The sequence below is a fragment of the Pan paniscus genome, chromosome 5 (genome assembly GCF_029289425.2).
Source record: "Pan paniscus chromosome 5, NHGRI_mPanPan1-v2.0_pri, whole genome shotgun sequence".
Lineage (NCBI taxonomy): Eukaryota > Metazoa > Chordata > Mammalia > Primates > Hominidae > Pan > Pan paniscus.
The window spans coordinates 119,317,722-119,343,403 of record NC_073254.2 but is presented as its reverse complement, the minus strand read 5'-3'; the positions used below and the strand labels follow the sequence as shown (position 1 = coordinate 119,343,403).

The following is a 25,682-nucleotide window of genomic DNA, read 5'->3' as shown; positions in this document are numbered from 1 at the left end:
TCCAGCCCCACAGTAGAACCAGCCCCTGCTACTCCCCCTATGGGCTCTCCTTCTCCAGATCCACATGGCTCCTCCCTCTGGCTGCATGGTCACTGTCCTTGTATTTTATCCCTGGTCTGTGCTCTCTGATTGCCACTTGAAGACCAAGCCATGAGGTCTGTCGGGTCACTGCGGGCACCTGAAGTCACTTTGCTACTATCAGGATGTGGACTCACCCTCATTGTCAGGAGGGCTCTGCATCCTTGGGGAGGTGTTCTGGGTGCTTAGAAGCTGGCCTCAGGTGGAGCATACTTTAGAAGGTCTGATGTACCCTAGGTCCCTTCACACCCAGGGCTTCGATGTTTTCAACCTTCATTTTCCCTCACTGATGGTTCACAGTTCACATTCTGAGCTTGGAGGCTGGCAGGGGAGTTACAGGTGCCCACATATCCCTCAGCTGCTTCTGTCCATCCTATGGAAGTCACCAGATGGTTCACCTGCCAAAAATGAAGCTCACAGTGCCTCACCACCCAAGTCTCCTCCCTCAGTGCCCTTCACAAGTGTCCTGAGTGTTCTGCTTTTGCCAAAACCCCCTGGTCGTGAGATCCGGGGCCACTTTGCAAACCCCAAGAGTGCTGCAGTCCGAAGCCTTTAACTTGGCCTCTTTGTCTCTAAGCAGAGTCAACTCTTATTTGATTTCCTTTTAAAAATGTTTTTTTTGCCAAGCTCCCAAAGGCCAAAGCTGGAACAATTTGAGCAACAAAATAATGAGAGTATTGGATTATAACCTATAGAATAAAATAAATATCCATTAGTGCATACTTACATAAATAAATAATTGAATACATTAGGAAATGGGAAAGAAAGGACAGTAGAATTCTAATCAATACAAAGAATGAGAGAAATTGAAACTCACAATGAAGCAAACACTACAGTAATATTTGCTTCAGATAACATCCACCAATGGACACTAAAATTAGCAGGCCAAAGTTTGAGGAGAAACAGGATATTTATAAAGTCTCAAAGTGTCTCTGTCAAGATTATTAGTTACAAAGGAATAAATCTTAACTTTATAGTGAAAAATCTAGCAGATACCACCTTTACCACATGGTTACAGTTAATATCACAGTCATAAGATATAGGACATTATATGCTCCCTGATACGATGCCCTGCGAAGGTGTATTAGTCAGGATTCTTCAGAGAAACCAAACCATTAGGATTTATTATATGGAGTTGGCTCACACAATTATGGAAGCTGACAAGTCCCAAGATCTGCAGGATGAGCTGGCAAGCTGGAGACCTAGGAGGGACCAGTGTCCCAGTTTGAAGGCAGTTAGGCAGAAGGAAATCTGTCGTCCTTACTCAGGTGAGGGGTCAGCCTTTTTGTTCTATTCAGGCCTTCAACTGATTGGATGAGGCCCACCCACCTTAGGGAGGACAATCTGCTTTACTCAGTCCACTAATTCACATGCTAATCTCATCCAGAAACACCCACACAGACGCACTGTGCTATTTTTGCAACATTTCTGTAAATCTAAAATTATTTTAAAATAAAAATTTAAAAAGGCTTTCTGCCATCAGGTATTATGAGGACTTTTGAATGATGGGATATTTTTATATTCTTTACATTCATAACTGTCCTGTATGTGTGTACACATATATAATTTTAGATCTGCCACTCAGCATTTTCCACAGATACTAAATTCCACCTATATTTTTGCAGGCACCTTTGAAAACACCTGATTTCTGTTCTCTTTTCCCTTTTGCGTTCTGTGTTCCTTCCTGACAAAATCATCCTTTTGCAAACTTTCACAGCTCAGCCCTCCTGCTCTTCCATATGGTCTTTATCTCTGAGATGGAGATCCATGTGGCACATTGTGGAGACCGAGAGCATCGGCCAGAAGTCAGGAGACCTGGTAGCATTCTCAACCTTGTTCCTTAGTCACTAACTCAAAGTCCTTCCAGTTTTAACATTTCGAAGCCAGATGGCGAATTTTGGCCAGCCATTATATGTGCTATTTGATGTGTGGGTTCAAATGATTTTTTAAATCATTTTTTCTTTATGTCAAAGTCCTGTGTGTTCTATTTCTAGGTTTTCCAAATTTTTATTCATATTTATGTTTTACATTTTGCCTTCAATCTTTGGATTCTACAAGACTTCAAAATTTATGGACTTGACTCTGGCATTTCCCTTAGAGTCCTTTTGAGTAATTCAAGGACAGCAACATTTTCTTTCTCCCCCTCCCCCTCTTTTTTTGACCATGAAGCCATTGTTGCTCTTAAAAAAACACACACACACAACAAAAATCCTGTTTTCTTCTCTCTGAGGCTGTGAGTAGCCCTTCTCACAGTGGTCCTGAAGCCCTCTCATGGCTTCCAGTGTGTGGGTAGACCTGTGTTTGGACTTTGAATGGGTTGAGCCTGGTACAATCCCACAGGGAGGACTGTTTGGCCACCTGGCCAACACCCCCTCCTGCCCTAGCAGGATGGCAGGAGAGCTCCTGTGCAGTTTCCCTCTGCCTGCCTGCATTCACTTAATGCCAGCAGGGGTGCGGTGGAGGCATGGCGCCAGTGGGATGCACCCTCAGGTGTAACACCTTAGGATTTGCTTCTTATGGTATCTGATTTTTCGTTATTATTTCTGTCCGGTTGGTACTTTCTCTGGATTCCCCCCAGTATTTGGATAATGGTGTAAGACTCAAATGATGGAGAAGTTGGTTGACAATAGGAAATAGCTAAGAACTCTAATGTGAATGACTTGATTGTCCTTGCCAGAAAAGGCAATTTGGTTAGGTTCAGCATATTGCCCTACTGTAGGGTATTTCTTGATCTCTATGGCATATATAGAGGAAATGATTTTTAAAAATCACTTTCTGCTTCATTTGTGCTGTAACAGTTGTTACCTTGTGTTCCCACCTCCAGCCATTTCCCCCTCCTGTCTTTCCTGTGCATTGTCATCAGATACTCAGTTTCCTCAGCTTGTCACTCAAGAACGGTGAAAGGGGTAGATATTCCTAGAGTACAGCATGTAGAACCAGGCCAGGCATGTAGTAAACGTGGTATAAGGGTTTGCTAAATAAAAGCAAGAATTGACCCTTACTTTCAAAGAGCTAACAATTTAGCTGGAAAGATAAAATGCACACACACACACACACAAACACACACACACAGACACACACACACACACACACTGTGTATAGAGCATTATGGGAAAAATGTCACTCAAGAAGCCTGAGAGACAAGAGGCAGGATATATCTGCTGTGTGCTCTGCTCAAGTCACCTCAGTTATTCATCTCATTTTATAGTTCAGAAGGTTAATAGGCATTAAATGCTTTAAAGTCCTATAAGGTTGTGTGTGCAAAAGGGAGATGTAAACACAGGACTGTATGAACTGAAAGCTCCTGTTGCCACCAGAAAGCTTTGAAAGCAGGCTGGAGCTGGACCTTGACGGATGGATAGAATTGATTCGAGAGAAGTGGTGAGCACATATAAGTTGTGGGGGCAGAGAGAGGGTGCACAGCATGAGCAAAGGTGTAGCAGTTGGAGGCATAAATTGTGCTGGGGAATGGGGGTGGTCCCCAGGTTTGCTAGGATAAGGGAGGAATGAAGGATACAGCTGGAACATGGGTTGGAGGCAATGTATAATGCACTTTAAGTTCTAAGTTGAGTTTGGACTTCATTTTATAACTCATTTCAAAAGCCATGGAAGGTGTTTGAAAGGGAGTGACATGATTAAAAGAGTGTCTTAGGGCCGGGCGCAGTGGCTCATGCCTGTAATCCCAGCACTTTGGGAGGCCAAGGTGGGCAGATCACTTGAGGTCAGGAGTTCAAGATCAGCATGGCCAACATGGCGAAACCCTGTCTCTACTAAAAATACAAAAATTAGCCAGGCGTGGTCGTGGCTGCCTGTGATCCCAGCTACTTGGGAGACTGAGGCAGGAGACTCACTTGAACCTGGGAGGTGGAGCTTGCAGTGAGCCGAGATAATGCCACTGCACTCCAGCCTGGGCAATAGAGTGAGACTGTCTCAAAAAAAAGTCTTAGGAAGTTGATAGTGTCAGGTGGGATGTGGAAAGGACTGGAGAAAGGGAGGGGCTGTCATGAGTGCTAATGTACATTATGTCATTTCATCCTCACAATAGCCCAAAGAAATAGAAACTCTTAGTTTCATCCCCATTTCCAGATGGGAAAACTGAGGCTGTAGAGGTTACGTGATGATCAGATTCCCACAGTGAATAACGGTGATGCCAGGATGTGAGCTAGGCAGCTCCATCTCCCCTAGTGCTCCCTCCATATGCAGTAGTGTCTAACAGTAGCCTGGGAGATGACTTGGGTCAGTTTTAATAGGTCAAGTGTGATAGTCCGGTGACAAGGCCTGGATGAAGTCAGTAGTGTGAAATGGAGAGATGGGAGCAGTAGTGTGAAACATCCTTTCATGGGATCGTGATGCCAGGGCTGAGCCTGTGACCTCATAGCTACTCTTTACTTACTGTTTTCCGTGGAAGCTGATCCTCAGAGGTGAGAACTTTGCCAGGACCATGTAGCGTCATGGGAAACCTCACCTCCAAACCTCTTAAGGAGCTTAGGCTTCTTGTTTTTCCTGGGGAAATGTATTTAAATTAATAATGTAAGTGCTAATGTTGGCTTTGCTTGCTTTGGGTTACTTTTGAGATGATTTAAGCAAACTTCCAGGTGTTCTTAAGCATCACAGGCTTTACTTGAGTTTGAGACAAGAAGGTTCCCAGAGGTCTGGTGGTGATCAGTTCTCCCTTTTTTCCATGAATGCCCTCCCTCATCTGCTTATTTTGGTATGTTCCCTGTGTTGCTGTTCTATGGGTTGATGTATCACATGATTGCTTAATTCATTTTACTTTTGTTCTATTTTTTTTTAAGCAAAAGGGTGTGCATGTATTTCGACTCTGCAAAGCTTTTTGGTATCAGTAAAGGAATATGTAATAGAATGTGCTAAATGCCATTGTGATGATGTGGGGCAGTGTGGGCCAGCCCATTGACTTCTCTGCTTTATTTACTGCAGGTGATAAGAAGTACATCATGGGGCCCAAGCTTTCCACTCTTGACGCCACTGTCTTTGGACACTTGGCACAGGCAATGTGGACCTTACCAGGGACAAGACCCGAACGGCTGATCAAAGGCAAGCCCTACACTCTTCTTCAGGTTTTGGGGCTTACTGGGGCTGGGTGGGCAGTGGGGTAGCACAGTGGAGAATTCTAGACCAATGCTTTCGTCTTGGGTGTGCTTTATGGAGACACCAGGCATGGTGTACAGGGCTAGGGTTGGTTCTCTGTACTCAGGATACTTTGGGGTGGAAGAGAGACTGGGCTTCTCACCTGCTATCTTGCCCAGACTATGTTCTTAGCAGTGCTGACATAGGTCCTGTGATGTTTTTATGCTAGCGCTTTTCTTCCATCTGCTTACATAGTGGGACTTAAGATTTGTTGCTGAAATAGGGCTTGAATTCCACCTAGTGCCCTTGCTTTGCTGGTCTTCCTTAATTTCCTTTGGGCAATGGGGGCTCCCCACTTTCTGGTATATCCAGCTACATCAACTACGGTGGGCTGACGCTGATGAACTCACTGGCTGTTTCAGATGCTCTGAGTCTAAACTGTTTTTCGATGTTGCACATGTAACTATAAGTACATAGGATTCTGTGCCATTTGCATTCAAGCCACTCTTTCCTCCTGTTCTAACAGAGTGGCTATAGATCATTCACTAAGAGTAGCAGAGCAGCCGGATGCAGTGGCTCACGCCTGTAATCCCAGCACTTTGGGAGGCCAAGGCGGGTGGATCACAAAGTCAGGAGTTCGAGACCAGCCTGGCCAACATGGCAAAACCCCATCTCTACTAAAAATAGAAAAATTACCTGGGCATGGTGGCATGCACCTGTAATCCTGGCTACTCAGGAGGCTGAGGCAGGAGAATCTCTTGAACACAGGAGGCGGAGGTTGCAGTGAGCCAAGATTGTGCCACTGCACTCCAGCCTGGGCGACAGAGCAAGACTCCGTCTTAAATTAAAAAAACAAAACAAAACTAGTAGAGCTAAAAAGTTCAAGACTGGGAAAATGAAAATGTCAACAAATACTTTGTGAGTCTAGTGCTTTCCGAAGTATTATTATTATTATTTTTTATTTTTGAGACAGGGTCTTGCTCTGTCACCTAGGCTGGAGTGCAGTGGTGCAATCTTGGCTCACTACAACCTCCGCCTCCCGGGTTCTAGAGATTCTCCTGCCTCAGCCTCCTGAGTAGCTGGGATTACAGGTGTGCACCACCATGCCCGGCTAATTTTGGTATTTTTAGTAGAGACGGGGTTTTGCCATGTCGGTCAGGCTGGTCTTGAATGCCTAACCTCAAGTGATCTGCCCACCTCGGCCTCCCAAAGAGCTAGGATTACAGGCATGAGCCACCACGCCCGGCCGCCCAAAGTATTATTTATGTTAATTTTGACCAAAGAAACACAATCTTAGTACTTTTTTTGTGTAATGTGTACCTTGGATGTGAGGCCTATCAGAATTACAAGAGATATGAGAGGGGAAGCTAAGGAGCAAGGATACATAGAACCAGTGCTAGGGGATGAACATATATGTGTGGGGTGGGTGTGGGGTTGTAGCCAGAAGTAAAATTCATGGTGGAAATGGCATACGGAAAGATAGCTCACCTTGGATTGATGTGCCAGGGACCAGATCTTGGGGTGTGTGTGTGTGTGTGTGTGTGTGTGTGTGTGTGTGGTGGGGTAGGGTGGTGGGATATACAGATGGTTCCTGACTTATCATTGTTTGACTTATGATTGTTCAACTTTGAGGTTGTGAAAAACAATACTTGTTCAGTAGAAACTATACTTTGAATTTTGATCTCTTCCTGGGCTGTCCATTTGTGTGGTGCAGTACTCTCTTCTGGTGCCGAGTGGTGGCACTGAGCCACAGTTCCCAATCAGCCATATAATCATGAGGGTAAACAACTGATACTGTATAGTGTGCTGTGTTGCCAGATGATTTTGCCTTACTGTAGGTTAATGTAAGTGTTCTGAGCACGTTTAAGGTAAGCTAAACTAATGTATGATGTTTGGCAGGTTAGAGGTGTTAAATGCATTTTGGACTATATATATATATATATACACACACACACACACACACATATACATATGTACATTTACATATACATATATATTTTAATGGGGTCTTGCTCTGTTGCCTAGGCTAGAGTGAAGTGGCATGATTATGGCTTACTGTAATCTCAAACTCCTGGGTTCAAGTAATCCTCCTGTCTCAACCTACTGAGTAGCTGGGACTTCATGAGTGAGACATCATGTCCAGCTAATTAAAAAAAAAATTTTTTTTTAATAAATGAGGTCTTCCTGTGTTGCCCAGGCTGGTCTTGACATCCTGGCCTCAAGTGATCCTCCTACCTCAGTCTCCCAAGTAGCTGAGATAACAGGTATGAACCACTGTGCCCAGCTGACTTATGATATTTTTAGCTTTCAATGGGTTTATGGAGATGTATCCCCACGTAAGTCGAGGAGCATCTGTATGTGGCAGCCAGGGCCTCTGGGAGAGGCTTCCCCTGCATAGTTGCATGGGAACTGTTTGAGGCAGTACCTAAGCAAGTGCCTGGGGGCCAGGGATGTGGGGATCAAAGTTCAATATTTAGGTTTGGGGAGGAGGGTTGACAAGAATTAATCAAAATGTTTATGCCCAACTGAGCAGGCTGGGTATGTAGATGAGAGACCAGTAGAATAGCACATAGAATGCTCTTAATAAATGTCGGATGGATAGCTGGATGGGTCAATGGATGGATGGATAAATGGATGGACAGATGGATGGGTGAATGGATGGATGGATGGAACCAAGCAAGGCAGAATCATACAAGAAACTGAGGCAGGCAAGCAGTCATGTGTGGTGGTCATGAAGATGGGTGGGGAAGTGGTGGAGCCTGTAGCTCTGTGTGTGTGTGTGTGTGTGTGTATGTGTGTGTGTCGATTCATGTGCATGCCCAGGAGGTTAGACCAGGCTGACGCCAGCAGCTCTCACTCTCCAGATCCTCTTATTGGTGGGGACAGAGCTCCAGATACATTATCAGACTTCGTTGGAATGGGTCAGGCATTGATCGAAGGTTTTCTGGAAGTTCAACTGAGTGGGACTAGGGATAGTATGGACTGTCATTTAATTTCCTAAATGGTCATTATGAGGCTGTTCCTTGTTTTGCAATACATTGGAACTTCTCTAAACTAAATATGTTATCACATTGGTGAGGTTTGTGGCATTTAAAATATTAGTTTCCCTTTAATTTAATCACATTTTCCATAGTCGTCTAAAAGATGTTGATTCCTTTTAGTTCATTTAGGGCTGTGTTTTATATCCATTCTCTGTTCCTATTATTTCCTACTTTATTCCCTCCATCCTCCTACCATACCACCCTTACACACCCACATGTATGTACACTCACATCTACTCACATGCTCTATACAACCCCCCCACACACTCACTTGTACAGATATACCTACACTTCTACCCAAACACATCCCTACATACACACATGTGTGTACATACACATACAAATGTGCACACACACACTGTTGTGGTCATCTGTTACTTAGTCTGAAGTATTTAGGGACCCCATTATCAGTGGAACTCACAGACTCTACAGAATTTTTTCTTTCAGAAATAATGCATTTTTTGTTGTGATTTGGCCCTTTTCTCTATTACTTCCTGAAAGGACTTGAGGCATTTAGTGTTCTTTTAAAAGAAATGATCAGCCTTTTGGAGGATTGATTTTGGGCCTCATGCACATCTGGGGAATCTGACACCATCATCTGCACGGGGCTTTTGGCACATTGTTGTATGTACTTTGATTCTTTTTTTTTTTTTTGAGACGGAGTCTCGCTCTGTCGCCCAGGCTGCAGTGCAGTGGCGCGATCTCGGCTCACTGCAAGCTCCGCCTCCCGGGTTCACGCCATTCTCCTGCCTCAGCCTCCCGAGTAGCTGGGACTACAGGCGCCCGCTACCACGCCCGGCTAATTTTTTTGTATTTTTAGTAGAGACGGGGTTTCACCGTGTTAGCCAGGATGGTCTCGATCTCCTGACCTCGTGATCCGCCCGCCTCGGCCTCCCAAAGTGCTGGGATTACAGGCGTGAGCCACCGCGCCCGGCCTACTTTGATTCTTAAAGTAGCTTCCAGCTTTCCCTGGGTGCTGGTGTAGCATGAATTATTAAAGTCCACAGGGATCTCTAAATCCCATTTTAGGCATTAGTTCCATACCCCTTCTAAATCTCTGGAGGGGAGCTGATAACATGCAGCCAAACTACTACTGCTGTAATTTGCTCTCAACCTCTGTCCCTGCCTTTGCTGTCTCTGTGGTAGAGACTTTCTCAAGAAGTAACATGAGAAGGGTTAAGTGGAAACAAGTAGCCTGGAGATTTTAGAACTGGGTGAAACCCAGGCATGTAAGTGGCTCGGATTCAGGCAGTTTTCTGCTTTAGCTTTGGAACGGCAGAAGCACCACTGGCCTTGCCTCATTGTGAGTGTGTTTGGATGAATATTAGTTTTTTGGTCCAACATATTATTTATAAAGCCACACAAGCTACTTCTGGAACCATGTAGAATAGTATGAAATTTTCCTTCAGTTAGATGAGCAGGAGGACAGGCTTTGAATATACATATGTGTGCATATGTCTATCTAGATAGACATATAAATATGAATAATAATTTGCTTACTGAAGAAAATTTAGAAAAGATAGAAAAGTTTTAAAAGAATAAAAAATAACTTGTGACACCATCTTTCACAGAGAACAATTGCTGATATTGTGGTATGTATGTAATCTTTTATCAAGTGTAAGTATGTATATATATATATTTTAAGCTGGGATCATAATGTTGATACAATTATAACCTAAAGTTTTAAAATTAACTGTATTTTGGCCATTTCCCTTGTCATGAAATATTCTTCAAAATGGTATTTTTAATAGTTGCATAATATCCTATCCTATGGCTATATGGTAATTTATGTGATTAATCTATTTCTGGACTTGTGGGTTGTTTTAAATAACTTTTACTAATATTCTATAGTGAATATTGTTATAAATATATACTCTTGCTCATCTCTGATTATTTCCTTAGGGTACATTTCTTGTTCGGTAATTACTGTCTCAAAGGGCATAAGCTCTTGGTCTACATGGCTAAATTGCTTTCTAGAAAGATTATACAATTTATATTCTCATGAGCAAAGTCTGAAAGTACTTCCAATTTTTGCTCCTTGATTAGGGTTGAATATAATTTATTTTGAAATTTTTGCCATTTTATACTGAAAAAATCTCAGTTTTATTATTAGCAACATTCCTAATGTGGAGTTAGATTTGATATTTTCATCAGGGTTCTTATCAGAGAATTGCATGTGGATTGGGGCACTCCTTAAAACAGATGTGGAGAGCTTAAGAAAGCTGAGAAAAGTGAAATTGAAGCCATGATGGGTCAAGAGCTCTGCAGCGTGTCTGCATGTCCTCCAGAGTCCTATCAAAACCACAGACCTTAATGCTATTTTCTGAATGAGGAGGAGCTCAAACTTCTGTGCTCTAGGAAAAACCTCATTCAGCAACTTTCACCAGCAATTATTTATTTTACTTGAATGTCCTTTTTACTTAATACTTGATAGATTAAAAAGTGGAAAAAATGCTGCATCTCCTTGACCAGCATGTAAATATCTCCTCACTCCTGCACTCTTACTATTCTCCATCTGGAGGGAAGTGTTCAGGAAGAGGTTGTCGTGAGGAGATTTGGGTTTCAGGAAAGGGCTGGAACGAATGACCTTGGCCTGTTTTTGTATTTGGAGATCTGTGAATTAATATTTTTTAGCTTCGAGGAGACAAGGCAAAGGGGGTGTTTTCATTACAGTATTCAAGTATTTTAGGAACTTTTCTGAAGAGGATATATGCTCAGTGTCCTCCATGCCTGCATGACAGATGCTAGAAGGAGCAACCAAGGGTGTAGTCAGCGCCTAGCATGGATCTGGAACAGGGAGGTGCTGAGTAAATACCTGTAGAGTAAATGAGTGTGTTTGGATGTTGGCCTATGTTTTCCAAGTTATTTGCTGGTTTGTGACCAAGGGCTGGCAGGTGCTGCTGCGAGACATTGGCATGCTTCTCTCTCACCCGCATTCCTGCCTTGTATGATTGGCAGCTGGGAGAACGTTAGTTCTGGATTCTGGGTTTGGTTGACAATGTTTTCAGCATCAAGTTGTACAGAATGTTTTGATTATTAGAGAAATTAGAGGAATACAGGAATATAAAATGCATCACTTTATTCAAAGAGCAGGGAGGGCATTCCCATTTGAGAAACTTTAACAGAAAGGTTCTTTATTCTATCTGGGATTATCTTCTGGGTAGGCGGGCATTCGGCTTTCTGATAAATATCCTCTCAAGTTGTCTGAGAATATCACTTTGTTTCTTACCAATTGATTTTATTGGATTTTTAAATTTGAAAAGTAATACATGATGGTTACAGTAAGTTGAATTACAAAGGTATAGTTTAAAAAGTTTATGGCCTTCTCCTCATCCATGTCCAATATTATTTCCACAGAATAATCAATATTAAGGATTTAATGTAAATCCTTTTGTGCCTTTTTCATGTACAGATTTGCATAGCATATCTAGGTGTTTCAGTTTGTTTGTTTTCACTGTTTTTAAACTAAATTGAATTATACTATACACATTATCTATAACTTGTTTTTTTCACTTAACAGAATATCATATCATTTTAACAGCTTCACAATATTCTATAGCATAGATGCACCTTAATTTATTTCATCAATACCTATTGATGGAGATTCAGGCTGTTTTCATCATTTACTTCTTTTTTTTTGCTTAAAAAAGCTTCATTTGATATCCATGTACATATATCTTTACATACCACTGCTTTTATTATAGTTGAATAGAGTACTAAAAGTGAAATCCTGGGCCAAGAGATATGCACATTTAAATTTTTGATAGATAACATCAGATTACTTTCCAAAACAGGTTATAGCAATGTATGCCTCTGCCAGCCATGTAGTACAATGCCTGACCCTCCACATCCTACATCCTCATCAGCATTGGATGTTATCAGACTTTTTTTTTTACCAGTCAAGTAGATGAAACTGTTATCCGATTGTTGAGTACACTTTGAAGAAATGCAGTTTTTCTATTATTTTGCAAACTTATGTCTTCTGTATAGGCTTTTTTTTTTTTTTTGAGATAGAGGCTAACTCTTATCTCCCAGGCTGGAGTGCAGTGGCAGGATCTCGGCTCACTGCAGCCTCTGCCTCCCTGGTTCAAGTGATTCTCCTGCCTCAGCCTCCCAAGTAGTTGGGACCACAGGCGCCTGCTACCACAACCGGCTACTTTTTGCATTTTTTAGTAGAGATGGGGTTTCGCCATGTTGGCCAGGCTGGTATCGAACTCCTGGCCTCAGGTGATCCGCCCACTTCGGCCTTCCAGAGTGCTGAGATTACAGGCATGAGCCAGTGTGCCCGGCCTGTATAGGCATTTATATTAACACAGGCTTATCACACACACACACACACACACACACACACACACACACACACACACACACAGACACTCCACACAACCTGTTTCTGCTGCCACCTTTTTCTGTTCTTTTGTCCAGTAGCATGTTAAGTGGCTCAGCTGATGGTGAATCTAGCCACAGAAAGGGATAGGCAAAGCCAGAAAAAGATAAAACCCAACTATAGATGTCCACTCTCTGTTTCACTCTTTATCATGGGCAGGAATTGAGGAGTGTGTGGGCTCCCAGCTCTTGCTCATCAAAGCAAACCCTTTCTCAACTACATGTTGGAATGATCACTTCTTTTATGATAGCTCATTGCCATTAAGGGGTGGCACCTGTCTCCTCATAAGTCTTGAGACCTCAAGAATAATTACAGAAAAATATTCCATGACAGGTAGTGCAATACTATTAATTCCCAGGCCATGCTGTCAGCTCATCAGTAGAGGGTTGAGTGGAGGTGAAGGGCATGAGGACTAACGAGGTTAATATGAATTCAACAGGTGAGTGAAGCACTTTACATGCCTGGCACACAGTCAGGACTATGTAACTGTCTGCTATTATGATTATCAATTTTTATTATTGCATACTGAAGTGGTATTAATGTCACATGATCACAGAGCAGACACCTCTTCTGGAGAAAGGTGAAGAAACAAGCCTGTAGAAAGAAAAGCCATCAATGAAGTGATATTCATAGATCCTGTGGATCTTGTGAATAGGTTCTGATTTTCTGTAGGAAAAGCTAGTAAGGAATGGATTTGATTGAGTCAAACAGGGCTGTCCCCAGGTCCTACTGTGAAGTGACTGTATTTCATCTTGGATGTCTCTTTACCTCCCCAATTAGATATTTTTTTTTCTCTTGCTGCTGCCCTCACATCTTTATTCAATTCTTGGTCCCCTGGGATTGGCAGCGATACCTGGTGAGGCGTTTCATGACTGTCCCCATGAGGGAGAAAGTAAGTGAAGGTTTTCCATGCTGCATCTCCTCAAAAGGAGCAATGGTGTTGACTTCTCAGTTTCTGGCTCCTGAGCATGTGCACAGATATCTTCTAGAAGAGAATAGATTTTTACATAGTGGGGGTTGAGCTGTTATAGTTTGAGAAGACTGGAAATGGTGACCTGGAGCCAGTACATGTCCGTGGGATCCATGAAGCAGGGGGATTTGCTTTGTTATGTTTTGCAGGGGATGTAAGTAAAACAGCAATCAAGTTTTGAAAAATTTTAACACGAGAAAATGTTTACAATAATGTTACAGGAGATAATATGTAATAATAATGGCAATAGGTAAATAGAAAAAATACTGAAAGAAGTTACACCAAAACGTTAATTGTGATTATCTTGGATCGATGAAATCATGGGTACTTTTTGTTTTCTTCTTTATGTATTTGTACAGTTTGTCTATACAGACTAATTCTAATTTTCCAAAATGAGAATATGTTATTTTCCTTAACAGAAAAATAAAATAGAGTAGTGACAGACTATAATCAACAGAACCATTAATATGGAAACAACCTAAACGACCTGTGATAGGGGATTCATAAAGACAAACTGAAGCTATGGTACAGCCATATAACATAGTGTGCACTTATCACTGTGATCAGAGTGTGACATTCGAAGATTTTTATTATACGTTGTTAAGTGGAAAAACATAGGATAGGAAAAAGAATATATAGTAAATCCTATATAGCACATGTAAATATATGTAAATGTATATGTAAATATGTACCTTTCTGGAAGAACATAAATGAAAATGTTATGGGGAATGGGATTATTGGTAATGCTTTTATTTTTTGCTTATCTGTTTTTTCTAATTTTCTGCACTAAAACATGGATTGTTTACACAATAAGTGAATGTTTATATAACTTAAATCCAAAGACATTCTTAGAGTAATAATGTCCTATAAGAGATAGTAGCAAATCATATATTTATAAGCAGTGTTGCCATCTGCTGGATCAGAGGGAGAAACTCACCCTCTTTCTTTCTTTTTCATTTGGAATTAGGAAATGAAGGCCAGGTAGAGTGGCATGTTTCAGATAAATGCCTAGACAGTAATAGTGACTTAACACAAGAGTTCTTTTGATTCACATAAAAAAGAAGTAATCTAGTGACCGAGTGGGACCCGGATCCTGAGTACCGCTGTTCAATTTCATGTAAAAATTTAAAAATATCTTATACTAAGTGTGTTTGCAGGCACACTTATCCATAAAGACAATTCTGAGTTATCCATTTTATGGATTTTTTGGGGGGAAAGGTTTATGTCCTAACATAACTTTTTTCAGCTGCTTGGCATGGTACTCAGCCCACAGCAACACTGCGAAAATTTGTGGAGTAAATGATTACTTCTGGCTGACTTAATGCAACCAACAGTTTGATGTATTTTTATGGAATATAAATTAATTTATATATGAACCAATCACAGCATTAACTCTCTTGATATGTAAACATAAAATAATAAAATGCTTCCTAAAGCCAAATGATGGTAGTTTATCTGCCATTTTGGATAAACTACCTTGCCACTTCTCGTCATCATCGGACTCACTTCTTCATTTCATTCAGCCCACTCACTGAATGTAACTTTTCTCACTCACCGTTTTTATTATGTGCATAAAAACCTAAATATTTTCACAGTATCTCTATGGAAAAATACTGGTAATGTTTACCTTCCCCATTATTCCAGTTTCCCAGAAAGCCTAGTGGCTGGATGTCATAGTTTGGGCCGCTGTTGCAAAATGCCATAAACTTGTTTGCTGGTAAACAAGAGGAATGTATTTCTCACAGTTGTGGAGTCTGGAAAAGTCTGGGAAATGCAGGATCATGGTGGGAAATGCAGGATCACGACTCTGGCCCATTCAGGATCTGGCGAGGGCCTGCCTGGGGGAGGGACCACTTCCTGCTTCCTGGACACAGTGCTGTCTTGCTGTGTCCTCACATGGTAAAAGGGGGAAGGCAGCTCTCTCAGGCCTCTGTTATGAGGTACTAGTACCACGAATGAGGGCTTGGGCCTCATGAACGAACCACCTCTTAAAGGCCCCACCTCCTTAGACCATCACATTGGGAGTCAGGATTTCAACATTGGAGTTTTGGGGCAACACAGACCATAGAAGTGGTAGACTGCTGCCTTTGAGAACTAATCCTTGCTTTCCCTACCACACTGCAGGTGAGCTGATCAACCTTGCCATGTACTGTGAGAGGATAAGGAGGAAATTTTGGCCAGAGTGGCACCACGATGATGACAATACCATCTATGAGTCTGAGGAGAGCAGCGAAGGCAGCAAAACCCACACCCCGCTGCTGGATTTTAGCTTTTACTCAAGGACAGAGACCTTTGAAGATGAGGGAGCAGAAAACAGTTTTTCCAGAACCCCAGACACAGATTTTACTGGACACTCACTCTTTGATTCGGATGTGGACATGGATGACTATACAGACCACGAACAGTGCAAGTGACGTCCAGCCTCACTGACCCTCTTCCTTGGGACCTGCCACTCCCTGGGTCGGTCCATTTTCCCAGGTAGCAATCCATCCGAGCTGGGAGGAGATCTTCGTGCTTGGCACAGTTTTCACATGCTAACTGGACTATAGCAGCCTTATTTCTTTTTTGTACAAACAAAACACAGAACCATTCAGATGACTCCATTGAAAACAAACAGGCAAAAAATAATGTCAGCATGGTTCCTGAAATCCATTTTTGTTTTCATTAGAAAACTATTAATAATATTGTGTGGTAGAGCAGGTGTAAGAGCTGGTTGTCAGCTGATAGTTTTTATGATGATCCTCTTCAACCTTGAGGTCTTAATTGTGAGATGGATTCTTGAACCTCCTTCCTCCACCAGGATTTGAAGTAATGAGAGATATCATCAGAAAAATGTTTTACGGTGGCTGCTTGTACTTTATGTGTGTATATTGTATGTTGAGACATAAGTCAAATAAAATCCACAGATATTAAACGAACACCTACTATGTGCAAAGCACTGTGCTAGATGCTAATCAGTATACATTTTATTCTAAGCCCTGCCAGTGACTAGCTGTGTGATTTTGAGCAAATCTCTTATTAACTATTGTGTGCCTCATTTCTCCCACCTGTAAAGTGGGGATGACAGTACTCTCCACCTACCTACCTCACAGGGGTGTTGTGGGGATTCATGTGGTAACATTCGTACGGCGCTTTAAACCTCTTAGAAGTGGTGCGACATAAACACAGCATTTTATTCTTTATTGCACTTCATGCATGTGAAGATTTGAGGGCAAAGGAATTCCATATCCAGGCAACCACCACCACAGTCACCTGCAAAAGCTGAGCAGATGAAATACACACAAAGGTACACTTAGGACTTTGTCATGATTCCTTTCTGTAATCTTGGCTGAATCAAAATCTTTTGTTCAAAGAACATTGGAAATGTTTTTACAAATTATCGACAGCTACAAACAGTCTTCAATTCTACCATGTATTTGCAGAAAAGTGGTTCTTTCATTGCCTGAACTCACCCTGGCGTGTTCTGTGTTGACTCCAGGGTGTTACGTTGCCTATGTTTGATTTATTTGAGAAGAATAAATCTCAGGTATACGGCAGGTTTCATAGAGTTGAAGGGAAAGTATTTCATTGATTTTTATAAGCAGAAGCCTGCCAACTTGTAATGTCTTTTTGAAAACAAACCTTGCAAAGATGTATTGAAAAGATGAAGTAGCAAGAGGATACTTGTATCAAAGCACTCGGTGCAGTGTTAGACTATATGCAGTTTTATTAATGCAACTTTTCTGGTGTTTTCAGCCACTGCCCAGTGAGAGGACAGCAATGCTGAGAACAAGTCTTAATGTTTTTGCTGTCTCATCCCTGTTCTCTCTCTCTCTCCCTATAGTATTCAATGAACTGTTGGCTTACCCATATTTGTGAAGGCACTCTATTTCTAAAGATGAAGTTGTTGTTGTTGTTGTTGTTGCTGTTTTGACTTAGGACATTTTCCAGGGAAATATGGGGCAGAGATCCTGGGTGACGGCTGTGAGATTTGGGCTAGGAGAGCCAAGATTTACAATTGCAAACAAAACTGCTTTGCTTCTGACCAACATAAGGATTGCTCATTATGGGGTTAAAGAGGCACTTCTTAAAATACAGCAACTTCTGAGAAATCCATGCACTTTACTTGAAAAAAAAAACAACCTCTTTTTGAATATAGCATTTGCAAAACAATCTTAAAAGGCTGCTGTAGATTCACAAAGAGGTAAAGGGAGGAGAGTTTTTCAGGCTGCTTACCACTTAAGCAATTGTGTAGAGCATGTGTAACTGGGAATATGTGCTGAGATACCCTAAGTTAGAAATTCTTATTCCATGGGAAACTTAGTTGTTAATATCTTATTAAAACCATTCTTATTTAAAGGGACTGTTTGATGCCTAATTAGAATGTGGTGGAGAAGATATGAATGGATAAGCCTGTTTGAGGCTCCAGCATCATTTGGGAGGACTGTTTGCCTCCCCTCTCTCTAGCAAGTGTGTTTTAAGGCCAACTGGTGGCATTTCTGTGTGACTAGGGAGACTCCTGGACTGAAAATATGAATATAATGAACAGGTGGACTGCAGACCTGTCTCCACAAAGCATGGGTTGTCCTTTTCCCACCACATTTTAGCAGAAAAGAAATGTATTTCAATTTTTTTCTATGAACAATCTATCTTACTATACAGTACCAAGTGTGATGTATTTTCTCTCAAAGGATGATTAAGTTATGAGAATGTAGATTCATGTATGTTTTTAATTTTATATTACTTGGAATACAAGTATGTAGAGAACCAACTTTGAAAATGAAGTTGTAAAATAAGTCATTCCATCCAGGTACCTCTTACAGGGGCATGAATGGACATTGCTATCTGGAGTCTTGGGCAATTGCCTGACAGCATATAACTGGGCATCAACATTTTGTAGGTGTTAATTTGATTTAGAGCCCTAGAATATGCCCCCGCTTTACTTTCCCAAGGTGGGTTATGCAAACAAAATAACCAAGACAAAGTCACCATAGTGTGAGACTTTATCCGGAAGGATTTAATTTTATGTGCTTCATTCTTAAGCTACCCAGATTTGAAATGTTCTCCAATTTCATGAACAGGTGCTAATTATAAGAAAAAACAATAAGAAGTTAAGGGACATTTTGGTCATCTGGCTTCTTGTTCAAGTTCCGTGTTTCCTTTTTGCTGGAAGGTAACTTGAAGTATGTGATCTTTAATGTTAACAGATGCTTTTGGTTGGACAACAGACCCATAGGCTATTCGTTCTTTTTTTACCTCTCATTGTAAAAGTAAATCAAGCTCTTGCATCCACCTCTCTTTGCCCATCTGTACCCCCACTCAACAAGATTAATGAGCAGAATCATTGAGCTTTACTTTCCATCAGAACAGATATAAGGACAATCTATATTTATGCAAAGATGAACTATATTGTCAGCATTTACCAATTTGTTGTTGTTACATAATGAATTGTAGAAAGTGACACTACCAAGGCTGTGGGCTACCCAGGAGACTAATCACGGACTTGGAACAACTTGGACTTGAATCAAACTGCAGTCTACTCCTCAAGTGAGCCCTGCCCAAGTATACTGTGGTGTTAGGGTATATTTTTGTGAAATAGCTAAGGTTCAAGGAACAGACATACTAAGGATTTTGGCCTTGTGGGTCTTGCTTAGATTTGTTTGAGAGATAATGTAGAGTCATAGAAATGTATAGCTGTGCTAAAAATTAGCTGTAGAAAGCACCTTATTGACTCAGTGTCACACACATACTTATTTGAAGGGCAGGACCAAAAACTGAGGTCAATATGGTTCTTTCCATTACACCACGTTGCCCTTGATGGTTTCTTTCTATTACACCACCTTGCCCTTGATGGTTCTTTCCATTATACCACTGTGGCTTTGTTGTCTTATAAAATGCATGTTACCTGAGAAGTCACCCTGTGTTCAGACAACCAGCACATCTCCAGCCATTCCCTGGTTGGAATCCTACTTCGCTTTTGTCCATGTCCTGTCAGCCTGGTCAAGACCAATACAAGAGACTTCTCATCAGTGCAGGGCATTGCTAGGCTCTGAAGAATAGCAAGATGGATTCCCAAATCACCAAGACTCCTCATACTTCCTTATGTATCTTTTAAAGAACCCATGTCCATTCCCTCACTTGCTGAATATTTACAGAGCACCTACCCTGTGCCTGAGATCTACACTGGTTGTAGAGTGGCAAGTAGAACAGCACAGAACTCTGATTTCAGGGCATCCCCTTTTGCCTAGACTTCTCTAGCCTCTTTTACGTACTTGGTCATTTCCCTGTTCCATTCCATCCACTACAAATGGATTAATCTTTCTAAAAAGCTCTTTGGCCCTGATGGGGTGTGGCGTTGCCTCAGGGTGAGGGGGGCTACTCCTTAGGGTCTGGTGTTTTCACCTTTGTTCACCTTGTCTCCATAGCTCCTCCATGGGAGCCATCCAGTGCAGCCAGGTTGATCCATTTGCCATTGCCTAAAAAAGCCTCATGTGGCCCACCTCTGTGCCTCTGCTCATGCCAGTCCTTCTCCTGAAATGTTCTATTCTCTGCTCCACTGGCCCAAGTCATGCCCATCTCTCAAGGTCTGACTTCGTCGGCTTCACATGAAGGCTTCCCAGCTGATTATAATCTCTTCCTTTGAAAACGAAGCACTCATCACTTCCTTCCCTGAAGGTTGCATGGGAAAGATGCTCAGAGAGTGAGTCACATACCATTAAACAGTGAATTTTCACTTTTTGTTTGTCAGGAACTCCACTGATAATCTAACGAAAGTTCTATACCCTATTCCCAGAAAAACACATATATGCAAATACATAAAATGTTACATATAAATTCAGGAAATTTAGAGACCTCCTGAAATTATCCATGGTTTCCTCAGGGGGTTAATGGACCCCAGTTAAAGAGTCTTGTTCCCAAGAGTCTTTAAATGTTATCATTGTGTTTGTTCTTGTTTTTAACACAGCCAGAGAGAAGAAAAATTAGTACAGGCTATGCAAGCAAAAGTAATCTCTATTATCCATGTTCAGTATGTCTTGAGTGACAGAAAAGAAGAAAGAAGTGCTCTTAGGTTATTTGAGAAAATTTTGTTTTGGAGGTTTGGAATTTTGAAAGTCATAGGATTTTGTTGTTGTCCTTGTCATTTATCTTTTAACCACCCCCAAAATTGATTTATCAAAATGAGTTCAGGGCCAAGTGTGCTTCATTTCAGCCCTGAAACCCACCACTTCTGCATGGATAGGGCAACCAGCCTGGGCTGAAGGTGGGAGAGAAGAGGCTGGATTTTTCTTCCTTAAAGAAGAAAGGTCTGCACAATCAGGTTTTCCTGTATTCGTTTATTCATTCATTCATAGAACAATTGTTGAGTGTATTTTCAATAAAAGGTTGGTGGCTTTTGTTGATAGGGAACAACTCAGGTTATTCTTCTTTCTTTCTTTTAGGGTTTTTTTTTTTTTTAAACAGAGTATGTTATTTTATTGTTCCTGACTATGACCCAGGATCCTTTGTTCTCCTTTATATGCAGTGCTATTTAAGTCAAACTAGAACTGATAAAAGTACACTCAATGACGAATACTTCCCAGGATAAATGCTGGGCTCTGGGAACCCATCTTTAACAGGTCCAGGGATCAATTGCATGTGATTGGGAAGTGCTTGACCTTTATTCAGTTGCTTCCAGTGGTCTGGATATAACTTGGGAAGTTCAAAAGGATCCCCTTGGTGGGTGAGGAGGGAGGGGCCTCTTACCTGTAAGACTCTTGCTAGTGTCAGGCGTGGATGCGAACATCTGTGGCATGTTTTCCTCATCTGAATTCCTTACCCAGAAACTCAGATTTTTGGTCCCTGACTTTCAAGAATATCTTAAGGATATTTAAGTTTCCTTAATCTTTGAGATGAGACTGCTGGAACCAGCAACGTTAGCCTTGCCTGTTAGAGATGATTACAGAGGGCATTGAAGCATAGATTTAAAAAAAGGGGCTCAGCTGTTTTGGAGCTGACAGGGTGACCTCCTCAACCATTCTGCTTTCGCCGAAGCAAGGAACTTGTCCCCAGACCTAGACCCTCTAAAACTCCTGCTATTGGCTGGACCATGACAAACTAGGATGCTCAAATTTCATAAGGATGATTGCCTTAAATTGTCAAATTGGTAGACAAATAAAGGGGACCATTGCAATAATAAAACGAATAACCTACAGATATGGTCTAGCAGCACCAAACTGACCATTTCAGTAGGAAAACAAGTCATCTGGAGTAAAAGATGGATATGGTACTTTGGTGTTCTGTACACAATAATTTTAGCAAAGAATTTAATGGCCATCATGCACTTTTGAAACAATCCACTAACCATAAAGCAATATATGTGTATCATAATCAGTTAACTTTATAAAAAGTTGTGCTACTAAATGTGACTAATTCACCTCCCACCCCCCATTGGCATGCATTTATTTTTATTTATTTATTTGTGGCTCTGGAATAGAGTAACTTTCACTTATTAGTAATGCTTAAGCTTTTTTCCTTATTTAATATCTTTTGTGTTTTTAGTTACCCCATGGCTTCTAAAAAAATAAGATCCAACTTCTGAATTGCCATGTTAGTTAATGGTGGCTAAACAGATAGCAAAGGGAATATAATATAATTGTTCATTGAGGGCTAAAAAAGAGGAATGCTCTGAATATTTACTGTCTTCCTCCTCTTTAAAAAATAATCAATGACTTTCCTCTTTCATTGTTCAGAATCAGAAATGTTCTTTCGTATTTGCTTCTCTTCTACAAGAGATTATATTTGGCTTATTAAAATATAAACCATGTCCAAATGATTGTATTTTTATCTTTAACAAATTATGCCTGGGATTTGTTTTTTACAGAAATAAGGCTAAAGGCTTCTGCTTCAGTAGGGGTGACATGTTTACTCCTGTAAAATGATTTTAATGTTACTCCCGTCAAAATGATTTTATTGCAAGTAATAAGTCTTGTGGGATCAGAACAAGCTTATTGTAAACACATGTTTTTTTCCCAGTGATCTACATCATGCCAAATGTCTGACAACTCAAATGTTGATGACAGCGATGGTTTTTCTATGGTGATGTTTGGAAAACTGAGGGTCTGAGTCCCTCATTTGATGGTATTAGAATTTAACTGAGTAGGAGGAGAGAAGAAAACAGTAACAAATGTCAAAGTTTCAAGCAACCATGTGGTATGGCTGTGGTAGAGATGTATCAGGCAATTGAAAGTTTTCTAGGTGGTGCCATCTTGCTAAAATAATAAAAAGTACAGGTTTATAAATCAAAAACAAGTGCAATCTATGTAGGGAAGGATTGTCTATGGATATACAAGTGGCCAGTGCAGGAAGTGAAGTAACATTTATCTTTATCTTAATTTCTATGCTCATGTCCCCCATTCCCCTTCTGAAGCCAGGCCTGGGACCTTAGATAGCAGCTTAGAGGGTCTGGCCCTGATACATTTACTCCTTTAATTTTGGAATTTCCTTCTAGTCTCTCAAGAGTGTTTGTGGCATATATTTTTCATTTTATAAATATAAAATTGTACATAGTAATGTACATTTTGTTTTAGAGAAGTCTTTTAAATGTTTGCAGACAGCCCAGATCGTCCATCCCTATTTAGGCAGTGGTCTCCAAACGTTTATGTTTATTCACCCTATTAGTAAAACTTTCTGAGCATGCCCCTCCATGTATGTATTTATGATATATATGTATATATGTATACACTGCTATATATGTATATACTGTTTTACTGATGTAAACATTAAAAACCATAGCAAACATAGACATTTTAAAAGTATATTTTCTGGTCCTCAATGGAGTTTAGAGAATGGGACAAGGGGTCTTTAGGCGTAGCACCCAGATGCCTGTAATTGATTAGAGAATGTGTATATACCATTTGTGGCAAAGCAGATATAAAACAGGCATGGATGCATGATTTTAGGTCAAGGTATTTAATTATTTTTACTTAAAATAGGCATTTTTGGTTGGGAAAGAGAAGGATGAACAATTTGATGTCACCTTGAAGACTGATGTTTTTAATTCTGCTTTTGGGACCACTTGATCTAGAATGCCTTGAAAATTCCAGAAAGATTTAACAACACACTGAGGTAAGCAAAACAAGAAAAGAAAGTAGGGGTGAGGTGATACCCAGATAATGCAAATGCAGGATGTATTGTCTGTGAATTTCAGCATCAATCTGAAAAACATGTTTTGATAATGCCTGATAATTCATCATCTCACTGATTACATGTCTTTTTTTGTATTTGTTTATAATCTTGTGTCTTCAAATGTGTGGAAGATGTGCAGACTTATTTTTAGGTATCTGAGATAGGAAGGGCCAATGTTGGCATAATTTGAACCCACATTTCAGCTACTTGGGGGCTAATGGGCGGACACCACCTGGAAACACTTACCTGCACCCTCTGTTTTGCAAACACTATGATTAGCATCTTGCTGAATGATGACCCCAATGTGAAGATGGCATTTCAGTGTTTATTTCTGGATCTATGAGTTACTTTAGCAGAGTTATTAGTAGTTTATAAAGCCATATTTAAACTTGTACACTTGATTGTAAGATAGATTTTAATCGTGCACTATGTTGACTACTGTATATAAATGTGGAAATTCTGTATATTTGGTCTTAATGCTATATGTATTTGATGTGTAAATGATAACTAATGGATATGAAATAGTTTTCTGTGAATGTCTTTCTTCCAATTTACTTCTCTTTTGCAAATTTAAATGTTTAAACTTCAGGCTCATGGGGAAAATCTGAAATGTTTGCATCTAATATACTGTTAAGTGGTGGTCTCTTAGCTGACTGGGAGAGTATTTTAGTTGTAAGGCTCTTGTATAATTAAAACAGAGGTAATGAATTTTTTAGGCATATAACTTTGATAGAATTTCAAATGAGTGGCTTTTAAGAAGAAAAACAGATCTCTGGAATATGCTGTCCCATCCTCTTCTGCTTTTATTTCATGCCCAGCGTGCCTCAGAGTGTTACGAAGTGTGAGAACCACTGGTAGAGAGAAGACAAGGAGGAGAGGGAGAGCTGGGAGCACATGTTGAGACCTTTACTATGGCTAGGCCTTATAATAGACCAATTTCCCCTTGTATAAATATTATCTCAATTAGGCAGGGTGCAGCGGCTCATGCCTGTAATCCCAGGACTTTGGGAGGCCAAGGTGGGCGGATCACCTGAGGTTGGGAGTTTGAGACCAGCCTGACCAACATGGAGAAACCCTGTCTCTACTAAAAATACAAAATTAGCCGGGCATGGTGGTGCATGCCTGTAATCCCAGCTACTTGGGAGGCTGAGGCAGGAGAATCGCTTGAACCCAGGAGGCAGAGGCTGCAGTGAGCTGACTTTGTGCCATTGACTCCAGCCTGGGCAACAAGAGCAAAACTCCATCTCAAACACACACACACACACACACATAGTCTCAATTAGTTTTCATACCTCTTCAATAAAGTAATTATTGTTCCCAAATTACAGATGAAGAAAGACGTTTGGGATGATAAACTGGCATATGGTAATATGGCCATGATATGCTCAAGTCTTTGGGGTCAGAGATTCACAGCAAGATTTTGGAAATTCAAATCTTACTATGAAGTGATTCACACATGTGTATGGTAATGAACCTTAAAGGATAGCTGGGCCTATAGGCATGTCAAGATCTATAGAGACATGCAGGATGTTTCAAATTCTATCTTAAAATTTGACCAAATCTTGGTCAAATAATAATACTGTTACTCAAATATTAGCTTTTTACCATTTAGAGCAAATTACAATCAGGTAACATTCGAAATTCTAACCCTCCCTTCCCAACATGGGAATATCTATTAAGTAGCAAATGAGAGAACCCCCTAATTTCCCATTTCAGTGATAATACTGATTATCTCTTATCTGAAGTGCTTGGGACCAGAAGTGTTTTGGATTTGGGTTTTTCTCAGATTTTGAAATATTTGCATTATACCAGTTGAGTATCCCAAAATCAAAACTGGAAATCTGAAATGATCCAATGTCCGTTTCCTTTGAGTGTCATGTTAGTGCTCAGGAAGTTTTGGATTTTGGAGCGTTTCAGATTTTGGATTTTTGGATTTGGGATGCTGAACCTGTAGTTTGTTTTTTATCTTTTTAGA

The 25,682-nt window shown here is 40.7% G+C and overlaps 1 protein-coding gene across 2 annotated transcripts in view; it reads left to right on the top strand.

Annotated features, from left to right (window-relative positions):
• Positions 1-24,231, top strand: part of FAXC (failed axon connections homolog, metaxin like GST domain containing) — a 77,292-nt gene extending 53,061 nt beyond the window's left edge. For both annotated transcript variants that reach the window (XM_034962569.4, XM_003824363.6), the window contains 2 exons: positions 5,017-5,133; positions 15,689-24,231. In XM_034962569.4, the coding sequence (XP_034818460.1) occupies positions 5,017-5,133; positions 15,689-15,978 (407 nt within the window). In that variant the 3' untranslated portion in view covers positions 15,979-24,231. The remainder of the gene's footprint in view (positions 1-5,016; positions 5,134-15,688) is intronic.
• Positions 24,232-25,682: the final 1,451 nt, after the last annotated feature.